At 39.0% G+C, this 16,510-nt stretch overlaps 1 protein-coding gene across 1 annotated transcript in view; it reads left to right on the top strand.

The window, feature by feature from the left end:
- The window catches only part of rad21b (RAD21 cohesin complex component b), a 54,885-nt gene that overhangs the window by 30,106 nt on the left and 8,269 nt on the right, over window positions 1-16,510 (top strand). The window contains exons 4-13 of the mRNA XM_055634586.1: window positions 1,264-1,363; window positions 4,100-4,206; window positions 5,948-6,154; window positions 7,289-7,408; window positions 7,524-7,646; window positions 9,703-9,926; window positions 10,235-10,394; window positions 13,098-13,243; window positions 15,079-15,228; window positions 16,320-16,403. Of these exons, the coding sequence (XP_055490561.1) occupies window positions 1,264-1,363; window positions 4,100-4,206; window positions 5,948-6,154; window positions 7,289-7,408; window positions 7,524-7,646; window positions 9,703-9,926; window positions 10,235-10,394; window positions 13,098-13,243; window positions 15,079-15,228; window positions 16,320-16,403 (1,421 nt within the window). The remainder of the gene's footprint in view (window positions 1-1,263; window positions 1,364-4,099; window positions 4,207-5,947; window positions 6,155-7,288; window positions 7,409-7,523; window positions 7,647-9,702; window positions 9,927-10,234; window positions 10,395-13,097; window positions 13,244-15,078; window positions 15,229-16,319; window positions 16,404-16,510) is intronic.

Raw genomic sequence — 16,510 nt, 5'->3', positions numbered from 1 at the left:
GTTTTTGTTATTGTGGTCATGTCATCGATGTACGCCCTGATTGGAGGAAGACACAGCCCACTCTTCAAGCGTTCCCCTCTGACCACCCGTCGTGATGCTCGAATGATGTGCTCCATTGCCATGGTGAAAACCAGAGGAGAAATGGTACAGCCTGCCATTATGCCTACCTCAAGGTGCTGCCAGGCGGTGGTGTTGTCCTGTGTTGTGACGCAGAACTGGAGGTCCTGGAAGTAAGCTTTTACCAGCTTTGTGATGACCACTGGGACCTGGAAGAAATTAAAAGCTGCCCAAAGAGTCTCATGGGGCACCGAACCAAAGGCATTGGCAAGATCTAAGAAAACCACATGCAGATCTCTCTTTTCCTTCTTGGCAGTTTGTATCTGGTGCCAGATGATGTTTGCATGTTCCAAGAATCCTGAGAAACCACGTACCCCTGCTTTCTGCACTGACGTGTCAATGAAGTTGTTGCTCTGCAAAAATGCTGAGAATTTTGGGCCACAACACCAAAGAAGATCTTTCCTTCCACGTTCAGAAGGCTGATCTGGCGGAATTGGCTAATGGTTGAGGAGTTCTTTGCTTTGGGAATTAAGATCCATGCCACTTTCATTAACTTCTAAAGGTATTTCAGGGCACCAGGGGTGTTCTTATAGAGCCTGTATGGAATGCCATTGGGCCCTGGGGCTGATGCTGTTCTTGCCCGTTTGACTGTGTTCTCCACCTCCTTCCATCTGGTGCTCAGGTGGGTGGATAGGTGGCACGTCATCTGGAATGGTGACTGGCTCATGCCTCCGGTTGTCAGAGTACATCTTCCTCAGGTGCTCCTCCAGATCCCTTACAGGTACTCTCAGGATCCCGCTCTTCTTGACAAAGAGGCTTTTGACAAACTTAATTCAATTTAATTTCATTTTTAAAAAGGTTGTAATTACAAATTCAATCCCATTTCAGATGCTTTGTGGAGGTTAATCTCAGAAGGCATACAAATTCATATTTCTGACTGTCTAAATTGGTTTTCAAATGGAATTTTTAAAATAGCTTAATGAACATGCATACGGTTCTTTGGTCTTATTGTAGAACGTGATGTGTTCAGTCATTGAACCTTAGCCGAAACCTGTAGTCAAAAACTAATAATTGATAGTGGCCTTGTGATAACGTCAGCACTCTTTCAAATTTCACTCTTCTCTTCTCTTTTTTTGTTGAGTAGCAATGGCTGACGGCATAATAGGAACTTTATAAACAATTAACTACATTTTTTGTGCCTTATAGGTGTGGTCGATCTTCCAGAAGAAAACCGGGAAGCTGCATACAACGCTATCACTTTGCCTGAGGAATTTCATGATTTTGATCAACCATTACCTGACCTAGAGTGAGTGCTATTGATTTTTTTAACATGATTATTCCTGCACATCTCACAAGCATTCTGAAACCTAGTTCAATTCAACAGAACATCTTATAGTTGAATAATGTTAAAAATAGCACATAGAGTGTTGTCAGAATGAGAAAAAAAAAGGATTAACGAAAATAAAGAATGTGGAGCAATTAAGCCTGGTGGCATTGTGATTGAAAATTCAGCCAGGATTCTAACTATAGGCTGCTATCAAGTAATTGCTAGTGAAGTGCCCATGTATGTTTTTGAATATATGGGGGGGACTGGCTATGGCATGGTTGTAAAGTGTCCAGGAATTATTTATTGAAACTTGGTGCTGCAATATGCCTTGAATTCTCATGTCAAAAAGATAAATACTGGCTGTGTATGGAGAGCAATGTCATGCCACATGAGTTTGTAGAAGGGGCCCCAACCCAAAACTTTATCTATCCATGTCCTCCAGGGACTGCTGCCTGACCCACTGAGTTTCTCCAGCATTTTGTCCTTTATTAAACCACCATCTGCAATTCCATGTTTCTCCATGTCACTTATCATTGGTTTCAGAACATAAATTAAAAGAAATGTAATTGTAAAGGTAAAGATGATGTTTCAGATGGGGACCTTTCTTCGAACAAATTGAATTGAGGAAAGATAGTTTTATAAATCATGAGGTACAGGTACAGCGATTTTTACAGCGTGCTTAAGTACAGAGCCTTTCAGGATTATCTGTTTTGCCAGACCAACAGAGGTCTTGGTCTCTGAGAGCAGTCCGCCTACATACTGGCCTGCAAACTCGGCCTCTGAAGTCAGTTATGGGAATGGATCTGCTGGCTTTGGTCAGGCCAGAGTTCCCGAGCCCTGTCCGCAGGGGGGGAATTTAACCTGCCGATTGGCCACAGAAGTCAGCCATGAGAATGGATGCCGGCTCCAGCTGTCTGGAGTTTCAGAACCCTGGCCGCAGGGGACAAATGCGACCTACTGATCAGTGTGGAACTTCCCATGAGGTTGTGTTCAGCTGCCTTAACTGGCCAAAGAACCGCATTTTACTACTGTGGCGGGGGGTGTTCATGTGCACTCTCGTGATTTTGTCTGGAATAAAGGAGGCACCGGACCATCAGTTGCCAGAAAACCGGTGGGGATTTGTACTGCAAATTTTCAAAAGGCACCAGGATTTTTTTAATTTATTTTTTGATTTGCAACTCAAAAATTCAATTTCTTTCCAATGTTTTTACTTTCCTGTCTGTTAATGACAGTGTTGTTGTTTCTTTGATGACCCTCGAATATCTTCCCAAATGGGCAAACCTTGAAATAAACATCACAACAGATTTAAGATAACTGGGGGATTGGAAATGAGTCATTTGATTATGACCTTACTCGATATGCACACCAATGCAATTTTAGTCTCCTTATCTGAGTAAGGATGCTCCTGCAATGGAGGGAGTGTTTGGTTGACTGATTCCAGGAATGACAGGCTAGCATATGAGAAGACTGTCATTTAAGCCTGTGTTCACCGGAATATTTAAGAATAAAGGGATCCCATAGAAGCCTATTAAAATTCTAACAGGACTAAACAAACCTGACACAAAATAGATGTTCCTGATGGCTGGAGACTCTGGAACCAGAGGTCACAACTTTCGGATGTGGGTTAGAATCGAGATCAGAAATTTCTTCCCTTAGAACTTGGTTAACCTGTGCAATTCTCTACTAAAGAAGGCAGTGAAGTTGTCATTAAATATATTCACGGAGGAAGTAGATGCATTTGTTAATGCAGGATTAATCGGGGAATATGGAGAGAAGGGAGGAACTGAGCTCTATCGTTGTGCAGGCACAAAGGCTGTAAAGCCACATCTTTGATGTTTCACTTTTTCAAAATATAGGATTATTTAGTGGCTAGGAAGAAAAACCTTAAATAATGTCCTTTTCCTCTTTTAAACGTAGAACGCAGGAGCACAAGTTAAATGATAGCTATATTATTTCTAATTAATATTTGACTTTGCATGTTGAGGGAAGCTCCGTTGCTCCAAAGCAGTTTATCTTCTGCTATGGAGTAATGTATTTTAAAGTTGTTGCTTGTCCATTGAAAATAAATGTAAGGACAAACATTATGCTGAGCAACATCAGTGCTGTTGCATATTATTAAAAAACTGCTTCATAGTTTTGTTTGTGTCAGCTTTGTAAACCGTGCCAACATTTTTGTTTGGAATCCTAATGTAACATTATAAGTCCTGTGGAGAGACTTCCAAAATACAGCTTTTAATACATAAATTTATAGATTTTAAACTAAGCTGTCCAGTGGTGAGCTGTCACTATGATATTGTGAGCCTTATCATCAAATACAATTGCTGAAAAAATGATCTTGTACTTTATGGTGTCAATCATTAATTTCATAATACATCAAAAAAACAACTGTCCAGTTGTCACTCCAATGTAGTATTCTCGACGAGCAGCATTTGGTATAAGATCATAACAGATTTTTATAGTGTTTTGAGTTGCTGCTTTCTGGTCTAAAACAGTTATAAACCTAAGTATAAGTGGGTATCAACTTTTTGGGGGACAAACTAGTATGTAAATGCTGTCATTATTATTTTCTAAAGCTGAGATAAGTCCATATGTCTAATATTTAATGTGGAAATTTTTATGTACTATGGTCACTTCCTTGCTAGCTCCTGTCTAATCAACTGGATATGTGCACACGATGTTTTCGCTGAGGCACATAAAATATGATCTATTTTCTAGTGATATCGACGTGGCTCAACAGTTTACGCTGAACCAGAGTAGAGTGGAAGAAATCACAATGAGAGAGGAAGTGGGCAACATCACTATAATTCAGGATAATGACTTTGGTAAGAAATGAATTTATTTTACTACACCAGCAAATTTTGTAAGAGCTCAAAGAGAACTCATTAATTTTTTTTCATTTATCCAATAACAGGAATTTTGTCTTTGCACATTACATAGAAACTTTACACATTGCTGCTGTTCTGTGGAAATTACAAAGTATTTATTAATTGGTCAAGTAAAATTGTGTGTGACAGATAAACAAAGCTGACAGCTCAATTATTCACTATTCATCAATTGCTTAATTAATGTATCACAAGGGCATTTGATTTTGATCCAAATCACTAGCCACCAGCAAATATTTTTTTCTGAATATTTAAAATTTCAAAAAGCATTATTGCTGTTTTTAGAAATGGTTATAGTTGTGGTAAGGATGCTGAAGCAAAGAGTCTAACCCTAAACTGTGGGCCAAACCAAAGTGGCAGTGCATGGTGAAAATGAATCTCCAGGGGGAGATCATTGAGCAGCAGAGTGCATTTTGTCCCACTGTCCAATGAATGAAAACCTAACCCTAAATAACATTCAGACAGGGACTGAAAAATAGCAGGTAACTTTTGATTGTGGATGTTATTTGGCTTTTTACCTGAAGGAAATAATTCCAAAGTTATCAATTTATTCTCTCCTCTTCCACTCCGTTAAAAGGCTAAGATTTTTAGTAAGATTTTCCCCAATGTTTGAGAATGTTACTTCTGACATTCTGGTAAGATTATCAGGTAAATAACAAAATTGAATGCTTTGGAGTGAAATGTTTTTCACTGTTCAGCAAATCTGCCCAGGTATGTTAAGTATTAATGTTTTGATCTTATGTGACATACAACAACACTAATTAAAATTGGATGTTAAATATAATGGACAATGATAAATATATAAGTACTTTGAAGAACAAGTGCTCCTTAGATTAAAAGGACCCGACTTAAAGAAACTCTACACAAATTCTCCCATATGTTTTCAAAGCATAGTAATAATAAAATGTTTTGTGACATTCACATGCAGTATGTATTCCATTAGTTTAGTTATGGGTGGTGTTAACGTAAATATTCAATGGAGGGAATGAATGGAGAGCAAAACAGTAATGGTTATTGTAGAAAACACACAGTTCTCAGGAACAGAAACTTTGTGTGACCCCTGGACTTCTTTGACATGGAACAGTGTATGGCACTATGCTGACTAGATGTTATTGACTGTTTTGCTCCACTGTTGTTATTATAACATTAAAAAATTGCATAAAGGAATCTAAATTTGCCTTCAGAACCTTTTTACTGTTTAACATTTAGTTTAGTTTAGAGATACAGCGTGGAAACGGGCTCTTCGGCCTACCGGGTCTGCGCCGACCAGCGATCCCCGCATATTAACACTACCCTACACCCACTAGGGCCAATTTTTACATTTGCCAAGTCAATTAACCTACAAACCTGAATGTCTGGACTGTGGGATGAAACCGAAGATCTCGGAGAAGACCCATGCATGTCATGGGGAGAGCGTACAAACTGTCCAGACAGCACCCGTAATCAGGATCGAATGCGGGTCTCCGGCGCTGCATTCGCTGTAAGGCAGCAACTCTACGGCTGCACTACCGTGACTGCAGAAATTGTTTCCACTTTGGTAGCTGTGCCTTCACCTCATAATTTCCCTCACCTGCCCACTTGACTGCTGCACCACTGTGACTTGAGAGAGCAATTTTATTATTATGTTATTTGCAAGGTTTTAAAATATATTTCTGCTATGTAATTTTTACCTTAAATAAAGGTGATTTTGGAGTTGATGACCGGGAGATTATGCGAGAAGGAAGCACATTTGAAGAAGATATAATGGGAAGCACTAGCGATTCCAATCTGTTGTTGGACCCAGTGCAGAACACCACAGCTCAGCTTGCTGAGAAAACCAATCATCTGGTATATGATGATCCCCTCAAAAATGATGGATTTGGAGATGGTATTGATGGTGGAATTCTTGGTATGTTTTACTTATCTTTCTTGCTGATTCTTGCAGAATTTAGAATATAGTTAGAAGTTACAAAAATTCCCAGAAATTAATTAAAATGTGAGCAGTATGAAAATGCTTTCAAGCTAGATATAAAACATTTTTGAACTTCATATAGCTTTCATTTGTGCATAATTTAACTGCATTGAACCCTCTAAAGTAGTGCAGCATCAGTATTCAGAATGTAGTCAAGCTAACTGCTATCCAAAGAATAATAGCAAAATGTTTACTTGCCATCAGAATTTTCACATACAAATCAATACAAATACGTGTATTAGCTACAAAATCAAACTGCACATTCATCCTTTGTTCTGATTGTTTAAAAGAATTGCCCAATTTGTGAAAAATTCGAATGTGTTGCCAGTGGTGGGGGTGGAGGCTGATACTATTACAACATTTAAAAGGCATTTGGATAAAGGAAAACAGAAAATACTCCTCTACTCTTCCCCATTAATCCAAAGACGTCTTAACTGAATCGGTTTGATTTTTTCCCCTTTAAAGAGATATGAGCCCAATGCAGGCAAATTGGGTTAGTGGAGAGAGGCAACACAATGAACATGGATGAGGTAGCATGTAAAGGCCCATTTCTGTGGTGTATGTTCCAATGATTCCATTAAGTAATGTTACCCTGTGTATATTTTCCAAACTGTTATTGAATCACCATCTCCATCTATATAGTGTTTGACAGATTTGAAATATTCACTGATTTAAAAAAAATCTTATCACCTTGTCCTTTTGCTATTCATAAAATCTTTCCTTTGACTTGTCAAAATATTTAAAGCTGCAATAATTTTGTACAACTCTTAATCTTTCAAGTTAATTTCCTTATTAGAAAACAACACAATGAAAGTTTGTGGTTTATTTCTAATAATTAATGTCTAATAATTAATATTTTCAACCCTTCAATTTCCTTTCTGGGGTTTCAAAGCAGAGATTTGCAAACCTTGGCAACATCTTCCCAAATGCCTTTTAAACTGTCAACAACTTATCTTTCCACCTTAAAAGATATTAGTATGTGAATCTGTAAATGTTGCTTTTTTAGCTGAGACGAGTGCATGTTTTTTCATGTTTTATTCTGCTTACACTCTTAATTATTCTATTTGCCAGATGATAAGCTTTTAAGTCATAACGATGGCGGTATCTTTGATGACCCACCTGTGTTAACGGATGGAGGAGTATTGATGCCAGAACCTGTTTGTAATGATGATGAGGATGATGTCATGTCCAGTGAGTATTATTTTGAAATGTTTTGTCTTTAATTCTTAGATCTGAATCGCTTTGCTCTTTGAGTGTTGCATAATGGATATGAAAATAAATGTTCACAATTTTTTTTAAAAAACAGTGGGTGGACCTGATAGTCCAGGCTCCGATGACCCTGTTGAACCTATGCCAACAATGACTGATCAGACGACCTTAGTACCAAATGAAGAGGAAGCATTCGCATTGGAACCAATAGATATAACTGGTAAGTTTTTCTTTTCAGAGCAATAATTTGGGTCATATATCAAAACGAGGACTTTCCAATCACTTCTATAAAATTAAGCAAATTTCTTGAGCAATTGTGCTTGGAGCCTGCAGACCGAGTTCTAGAATTAAAAATAAATCTTCTCCAGTTTACCAATTTGATTCCCAAATGTTTGTGGTCTTAATCACCCATAATCATCACCATGCATTATTTACCCAATATTTCATGATCCCTTGATCAATAACATTTGTTTGGAGGCCTGATGAATGCTTCCATCAAATATTGCTTTGCTGTTTTTCGTCTCCATCCAAACTGATTGCATGTTTTAATCTAATGCAAATTCAGTGTCCTGACATCATGCTTTGTTATCAGACCTGCACCATGTCGGTTTCCACTTTGTTTCCAATTCCCCCATTACCTCTAATATTCAGTTCACCACCCGCAGTCTCCTTGCATACTCTTTTTCTAATGGCCACAAGATATTATCCTTGGCTGTTTACAAATATAGAAAACCCTAATTATAACGGCTCACGGTGGGGGGAGTGGGGATCGCTATTGCAGATTGTCCACTATAATCAAGTACTGTATTATTGTACAGAGCTGCCGAGTAGTATGGATTTTCTGTATTTTGTACGGAAATGCGATCAGAATACGGATTTGCTTTGTAAAATATGATTTTTTTTTAAATCAGCCTGACGTCCTGTTTTATCTTGCTGCTTAAAAAATGCAAGGATATAAAAAGTCATACTGTACCTCTAAAAATCATAGCAGATTAAATCAATTAGTATTTAAAATTTTAAGTTCTGGATGATTATTTTTGTAAGCTTTCATCTGCCTGTTCTGCTCCAGGTTTAAACAGTGCTGTCAATTTAACTCGTGGGAATTTAAATGAACAGCACTATGGATTCTAAAAATATCGCTCCCAGCTGGAGCGCTATTGCCTTTACACATAGCACTATGGGCTTTACACATAGTGTCATGGCCACAGTGCTATGGGTCACACTGTTAGGGGAGGGAGAAGAAGTGGGAAGGAGGGAAGTAATAAGAGAGAGAGAGAGGGAGGGAAAGAAAGGAATGAGGGGGAGAGCTAGGGACGGAGAGGGAGGCTTCCAAAATGGCTTCTACATCATCACCTTGAGGCCCTTGTCTATGTTGGAATAGGGGAGCGCCTGTTCCCTAAAGAATGAGGACATCTCGGATGTCCTAGTATGGGACACCTTATCTTGGGCGTAGATGCAGCGTAGACGGATGAATTGGGAGTAAGGGATAGTCTTTCAAGGGAGCAGGGTGGCAAAAAGTTGAGATAGTTGTGGGAGTCAGTAGGTTCATAATAGATGTCCTTCGATAGTATATCTCCTGTGATGGAGACAGTGGGATCAAGAAAAGGAGATGGTCCAAGTGATTTTGAGTGCAGGATGGAAATTGGTACCCTACTGCCAGTCTGATGTGTGAGCACAGCTCATGCCACAGCCTCTGGCCTTCAGCCCCCTTCCCTCCTTCAAGCTGCTTCCCATCTCCCCGTAGTCACCAACACCCTCCACGGTGGAATATGTCGGTGATTCCAGGGGAGGAGGGTGCTATGTGGACAAAGCGGTGGGAGGAGAAGGAGGAGATGGCAGTGGAGTAGGGATGTGGACAAAGCAACGGGCCAACAGGAAGAAGCAGCAGCTGGTGAGAGTGGAGGGATCCCCACAGTGATCGCGTGCGTCCCACTGGCGGCAAGGACCCAGGAAAGCACTCCCCCCAGAGACTGCAATGTGAGCCAGCACAACAGCCATGTTAGCCGGATCACCCGATGGGCGAAGAAGGGTTCACTGGTGCCCCTTGCGAGTTGGTCGCGTCGGAAGCCGAACCTGGAGAGGCCATGCGAGCCAAGATAGCGTTGGCAGATCCATCTGCGGTAGCCAAAATCCATTATAGAGGGGTCTGTTAAAACTAGGGTTTACTGCTTAGTGTCCAGGTGGCTTTCTTGTGCTAACATTTTTTGCAATGTTTAAAGTGCAGATTCCAGCTTGAGCAGAGAATAAATTGGTAACTTTGGAATAATTTCTTTCAGTTAAGGAAACAAAAGCCAAGAGGAAGAGGAAGCTGATTGTAGACAGTGTAAAAGAACTGGACAGCAAAACTATTCGGGCACAGCTAAGCGATTACTCTGACATTGTAACTACGTTGGATCTTGCACCACCCACCAAGAAACTTATGCTCTGGAAAGAGACTGGTGGTGTGGAGAAGCTGTTCTCGCTTCCAGCTCAACCTCTCTGGAATAGCAGGCTGTTGAAAGTAAATAATGCTTTAAGTATCCATGGTTTGTTCATGCTGGTATATTTATTGGTCATTTTTTATTATTAAGAGTAAAGATCAATCTTTAACGTTTAATATTTAGGCAACTCCAATGTCAAATTCAACACCTGTTTCTACTATTAAAATATTTTTTGTGTTCAGCAAGCCAGAACATTTTAAGTAGTTTTATCAGTTATGTTTAATAATACAAATTACTGTGGTTGTAATAATTTGTTATATCTTCATAGATTAGCATCTTTGTCTGTATTAAATGTTATTTATAATCTTCTACTGTCTACCCTGTGCAGCTGTTCACACGTTGCCTCACACCAATTGTCCCAGATGAACTGCGAAAAAAGAGAAAGGGAGGTGAAGCAGACAATTTGGAACAATTCCTGAAAGAGATTGAAAATCCAGAAGTCCCAAGGGAGGAGCAACAACCACAACTGCAGCAGCGTGATATAATTGGTAGGAATTATTCTTGCTTGTTTTGCCATCCCTCATTTCTTTGCTCATATTGCGGCTTGATATGACATTATTTTCATTTCACACAAAAATCTGATACTTCAATTGTACAAATTGCCCAAATTATCCATATCGTTCTTTGAATATTAGATTTTTAAAGATCGTGTGCCAAAGTTTTTTAGTATTACATATGTAGTAGATATGTAGATCACACCTTAATTGTGATCTCCTTCAAATGGTCTGAGGTAAATTTTAATTTTAAGTCTATGATATACATTTTAAACATATGACAGCTTTTTGTTAACTAATACAAAGCAGATTATCAAGCAGATTTATAAAGTTACTCGAACGTCGGGGTACGCGGAAGGAAATACAGTGCCCTCCATAATGTTTTGGACAAAGACCCATAATTTATTATTTATTTGCCTCTGTACTCCACAATTTGAGATTCGTAATCGAAAAAAATCACATATGGTTAAAGTGCACATTGTCAGAATTTATTAAAGGGTATTTTTTATACATTTTGGTTTCACCATGTAGAAATTACAGCTGTGTTTATCCAGTACATAGTCCCCCCATTTCAGGGCACCATAATGTTTGGGACACAGCAATGTCATGTGAATGAAAGTAGTTATGTTTAGTATTTTGTTCAATATCCGTTGCATGCAATGACTGCTTGAAGTCTGCGATTCATGGTCATCACCAGTTGCTGGGTGTCTTCTCTGCTGATGCTCTGCCAGGCCTGTAATGCAGCCATCTTTAGCCTATGCTTGTTGTAGGGGCTAGACCCCTTCAGTTTTCTCTTCAGCATATAAAAGGCATGCTCAATTGGGTTCAGATTGGGTGATTGACTTGGCCACTCAAGAATTTACCATTTTTTAGCTTTGTTGCTTTAGCAGTATGTTTGGGATCATTGTCTTGCTCTGGAATGAACCGCTGGCCAATGAGTTTTGAGGCATTTGTTTGAACTTGAGCAGATAGAATGTGTCTATACACTTCAGAATTCATTATGCTACTACCATCAGCAGTTGTATCATCATTGAAGATAAGTGAGCCAGATCCTTCAGCAGCCATACATGCCCAGGCCATAACACCCCCACCACCGTGTTTCACAGATGAGGTGGTATGCTTTGGATCTTGGGCCGTTCCTTCTCTCCTTCATAATTTGCTCTTGCCATCACGCTGATGTCAGTTAATCTTCGTCTCATCTGTCCACAAGACCTTTTTCCAGAACTGTGGTTGCTCTTTTAAGTACTTCTTGGCAAACTGTAACCTGGCCATCCTATTTTTGTGGCGAACCAGTGGTTTGCATCTTGCAGTGTCGCCTCAGTATTTCTGTTCATGAAGTCTTCTGCAGGCAGTGGTCATTGACAAATCAACACATGACTCCTGAAGCGTGTTTCTGATCTGCCGGACAGGTGTTTGGGGATTTTTCTTTATTATAGATAGAATTCTCTGACATCTGCTGTGGAGGTCTTCCTTGGCGATTAGTAAGCTCACCAGTGCTATTTTTCCTTTTAATGATGTTCTAAACAGTTGATTTTGGTAAGCCTAAGTTTTGCCTGATGTCTCTTAACAGTTGTATTCTTCTTTCTCAGTCTCATATGGCTTATTTGACTTTCATTGGCATAACTTTGATCCTCATGTTGATAAACAGCAATACAATTTTCCAAAGGCGATGGAAAGACTGGAGGAAAGACTAGGTACTGAGAGCTCTCTTATACTGACATTAAGGAGGCAATTAAACACACCTGAGCAATTACAAACGCCTGTGAAGCCATGTGTCCCAAACATTATGGTGCCCTGAAATGGGGGAGACTATGTATTAAACACAGCTGCAATTTCTACACGGTAAAACCAAAATGTATAAAAATACCTTTTAATAAAATCTGACAATGTGCACTTTAACCACATGTGATTTTTTTTCTATTACAAATCTCAAATTGTGGAGTACCGAGGCAAATAAATAAATGATGGTTATTTGTCCCAAACATTATGGAGGGCACTGTGAGTAGCCCATTGATATTCACATGATATCCACATATTACTCAGTTAAGGGAATATTACAGATGTCTCTTGTTTGGGATTTTATTTCTTTGTTGTATTCTTATTGTGAAATGGTGCTTTTAGATAGGCACATGGCAGCACGGGATAGAGGGATATGGATCATGTTCAGCAGGTGCCATCGGTTCAGCGAGGCATCACAAACACTGCGGCCTGAAGGGCCCAATCCTGTGCTATACTGTTTAAATAAAGATTTACAATCATTGTCTTTTTTAGAAAATATAAATTATTTCCGTGACCCATTAGCAGAAAATATTTTAAAGAGCATTTGTATTTTTAGCGCAGATTCTTTGAGATGCTGAGAGGAATTCTTAAAGCACAGGACAAGCATAACTTTAAGAGTGAAAGTACTGAATAAGTTTATTTTGATCTTGGGAGGTCAAGATCTCTACATTGGGACCAAGTTTGACTTTTCCTAATCTAGAATCATCCTTAATGGCTTCTTGGCCATTCCAAACATTGTTTTTTTTCTTCTCATTGTTGCTTTTATGTTTCGCACATTAATATTTTTGCAATTTTGCTTTATTTAGAATTATCTTTGTTGTTAGTGCACATCGTAATATTAAAAATACAGCTGAAATTTGTAATTGAATTGTCTGGCAAAATAAGCATATTAAAATTGTCCATGTTTTTGGAATCTAGGTGAACCCATCTTGGAGGAGCCCAGTCACTTGCAAGAATCTATATTAGAAAGCAGTAGGACTGCACTAGATGAGTCAATTATGCCACCACCACAGAGAGTTTCCAAACGCAAATCAAAGGAAATGGAAACTGAGCCTCCATTACCTGTGAGTATAGCTTTTATTTAAAAACTGAACAAATCTTAAATATCAAAAAGTAGCAAGTTATGTTGAAAAATAATATATGGCCTGTGACTCAAAATACTTAAAATATCAACTAAATTATAGCCATAAAGTGATACAGTGCGAAAACATGACCTTCGGTCCAACTTGCCCACACCGGCCAACATGTCCCAGCTACACTAGTCCCACCTGCCAGTGTTTGGTCCATATCCCTCCAATCATGTCCTATCCATGTACCTGTCTTAACTGGTTCTTAAATATTGGGATAGTCCCTCAACTGCCGTGCCCTCCATAATATTTGGGTCAAAGAGAGCTCTCAGCATATAGTCTTTCCTCCAGTCTTTCCTTCACCTTTGGAAACTTTTATTGCTGTTTATCAACATGAGGACCAAAGTTCTGCCAATGAAAGTCAAAAAAGTCATTTTTGAGTGGCCAAGTCAATCACCCGATCTGAACCCAATTGAGCATGACTTTTATATGCTGAAGAGAAACTGAAGGGGACTAGCCCATAAAACAAGCATAAGCTAAAGACGGCTGCAATACAGGCCTGGCAGAGCATCACCAGAGAAGACACCCTGCAACTGGTGATGTCCATGAATCGCAGACTTCAAGCAGTTATTGCATGCAAAGGATATGCAACAAAATACTAAACATGACCACTTTCATTTACATGACATTGCTGTGTCCCAAACATTATGGTGCCCTGAAATGGGGGGAGTATGTATAAACAGTGCTGTAATCTCTACATGGTGAAACCAAAATATATAAAAATGGCCTTTATTAAAATCTGACAATGTGCACTTTAGCCACATGCATTTTTTTCTATTACAAATCTCAAATTGGGGAGTACCGAGGCAAATAAATAAATGATGGGTCTTTGTACCAAACATTATGGAGGGCACTGTGTCCTCTGGCAGCTTGTTCCATACACCCATCGCCCTTGGTGTGAAAACGTTACCCCCTCAGATTGCTATTAAATCTTTTACCCTTCACCATAAACCTATGTCCTCAAGTCCTCGATTCACCTACTGTGGGAAAGCGACTCTGTGCGTCTACTGGAACTATTCTGCTCTTGATCTTATACACCTCTACAAGATCACCCCTCATCCTCCTGCGCTCCAAGGATTAGTCCCATCCTACTCAACCTCTCCCTGTAGCATCCTCGTAAATCATCTCTGTGTCTTTTCCATTTGATTACATCTTTCCTATAACATGGTGCCCAGAACTGAACACAATACTCTAAATGCTGCGGGCTCAGCAACGTCTTATACAACTGCAACATGACTTCCTAACTTCTTTACTCTGAGTATTGACTTTCTTGATTAGTACAGGTGTCAGAGGTTATGGGGAGAAGGCAGGAGAATGGAGTTAGGAGCAAGAGAGATCAGCCATCCTTGAATGGCAGAGTAGACTTGATGGGCTGAATGGCCTAATTATACTATTCTTTATGACCTTATGAAGGCCATTGTGCCAAAATATGAATTTTCTTTCATATAAATTCATAGCTGTTTGCTCCCTGATTGAATATTGTGTGCCCAATGAGAAAAGCAATGTCTTGGTGTTTTTCCCAAGTGCCAATGCAGTAATGGTAGTCACTGTCAGTTTCTTCTCACCTGACAATGAAAATCTTTGAGGTGATTCTGTCTTTTTCAGTCCATCAGTGGGAGGATGCGTCTTTTACAGTTCAAGTGTGATGCCCTTCTGTTTTGGCAACAGTTATTGCATCTTCGTAAAGAAACTTAATTCACATTCCTCTGGAGCCTAGTTTCAATGGGGATTATTTTTCTTGTTTCTAACTGAATTTGCGAACTTTATTGCAGCAAGAAGAGCAACAACAGCCACAGCAACAAAAGCAGGAATTGCAAATTCCACCTGTAGAGTGCCTCCCTGAGGAGCAAATGCACATCACTGACCTTGTCCCAGAACTTGCAGATCTGCAAGAGAAAAAGAAAGATGAAGACGAGGAAGAGGTGGGTATACCGACTTGTTCGTTCACTCGGGTGGTTTTCTGAAACATGGGGGGTGGGGGGGGATATGATTATTGATCATTAGATTCTTCGTATAATTTGGGACTGTATGGGCAATATATACTGAGACCAAAGCTATTAGAGATAATATTATGACAATATTGTCACACACTTGATGTGAAACTGAGCAGATACCAGTCGGAAAAATGTGTTTCATTGCCTCAACAATTTAAAGTTAACAGATTCAGCACAACATTTGGTCATTTGTTATTCGCTAGTTATTTAGAGATTGTTGATCTTGTTTAGTGTAATTCATTCAAGCATCGTTGCAAAGAGGTGAGGCATTTTGCCTGGGGTTTACTTTAATCATTGTGCACAAGTGAGAGTAGATTCTGTTCAACAGTGGTACCTTTTTTAGATACTGGAATTGGTTGCTTAAACAAGATACTGGAGAACTCCCATGGACACTTGGCCCAGAAACATTTTGATAACTTTAAGAAATAATTTTTTTTTTTTTTAAGGGGGGGGGGGGGGGGGGGGGTCAAAGTTGTTCCATACTTGCCTTCGCTTAAGCTTAACCAAAAATCAAATTCAGTGAAAAGCCCTTCAGTGTATCCAGGTTTACTGATCGGTTATCTAACGCACTGGGCGGTCATTTGGGTGCTTTCCAGTTTGCAGCAATCGCTATCTATAATTGGTGGCAATGAGTCAATGGATTCTAGTATTGATACTAGATGATTCTGTAAGCTTTTTAATGCTTTAGTTTTAAATTGCTTTTTTTTTTTAAATACCACAATGATGGTTGTGTAATTGATTTGATCAACAAAGGAAGAATCATTTTATTTTGATTGACTTTTTAACTATGAATAATAAATTATATTCTATATCATCAGTATGGCCATATTTCTTTGAAACTTGATTACTGCCATATATCAACTCTTAATTCATATATTTGGAGAATTAGAATAATCTGTAGATTTAAGATTTCAGAGAAAGGTCTTTATTCATGCCTTTGGGATTGAGGTTGGTTTATTGATGTTTCCTCTTCCATACTTAAATATAATTACTCAATCATAAAACTATTTTGTTTTCAGGAAGAGGAAACAGTAGGAGGTGATCAGGATCAGGAAGAAAGGCGGTGGAATAAGAGAACTCAACAAATGCTTCATGGTCTACAGGTAAGTAATTTAGAAATAATTAACATTCTGAAGGGATTAGTGCAGCAAAATTGTATAAAATTGTCCAAATATTATATTGCCATTCAAAGACTTTTCAGATAATAAAG

The sequence above is a fragment of the Leucoraja erinacea genome, chromosome 4, assembly GCF_028641065.1.
Source record: "Leucoraja erinacea ecotype New England chromosome 4, Leri_hhj_1, whole genome shotgun sequence".
Classification (NCBI taxonomy): Eukaryota; Metazoa; Chordata; class Chondrichthyes; order Rajiformes; family Rajidae; genus Leucoraja; species Leucoraja erinaceus.
This window is presented reverse-complemented; position numbering and strand designations above follow the sequence as displayed.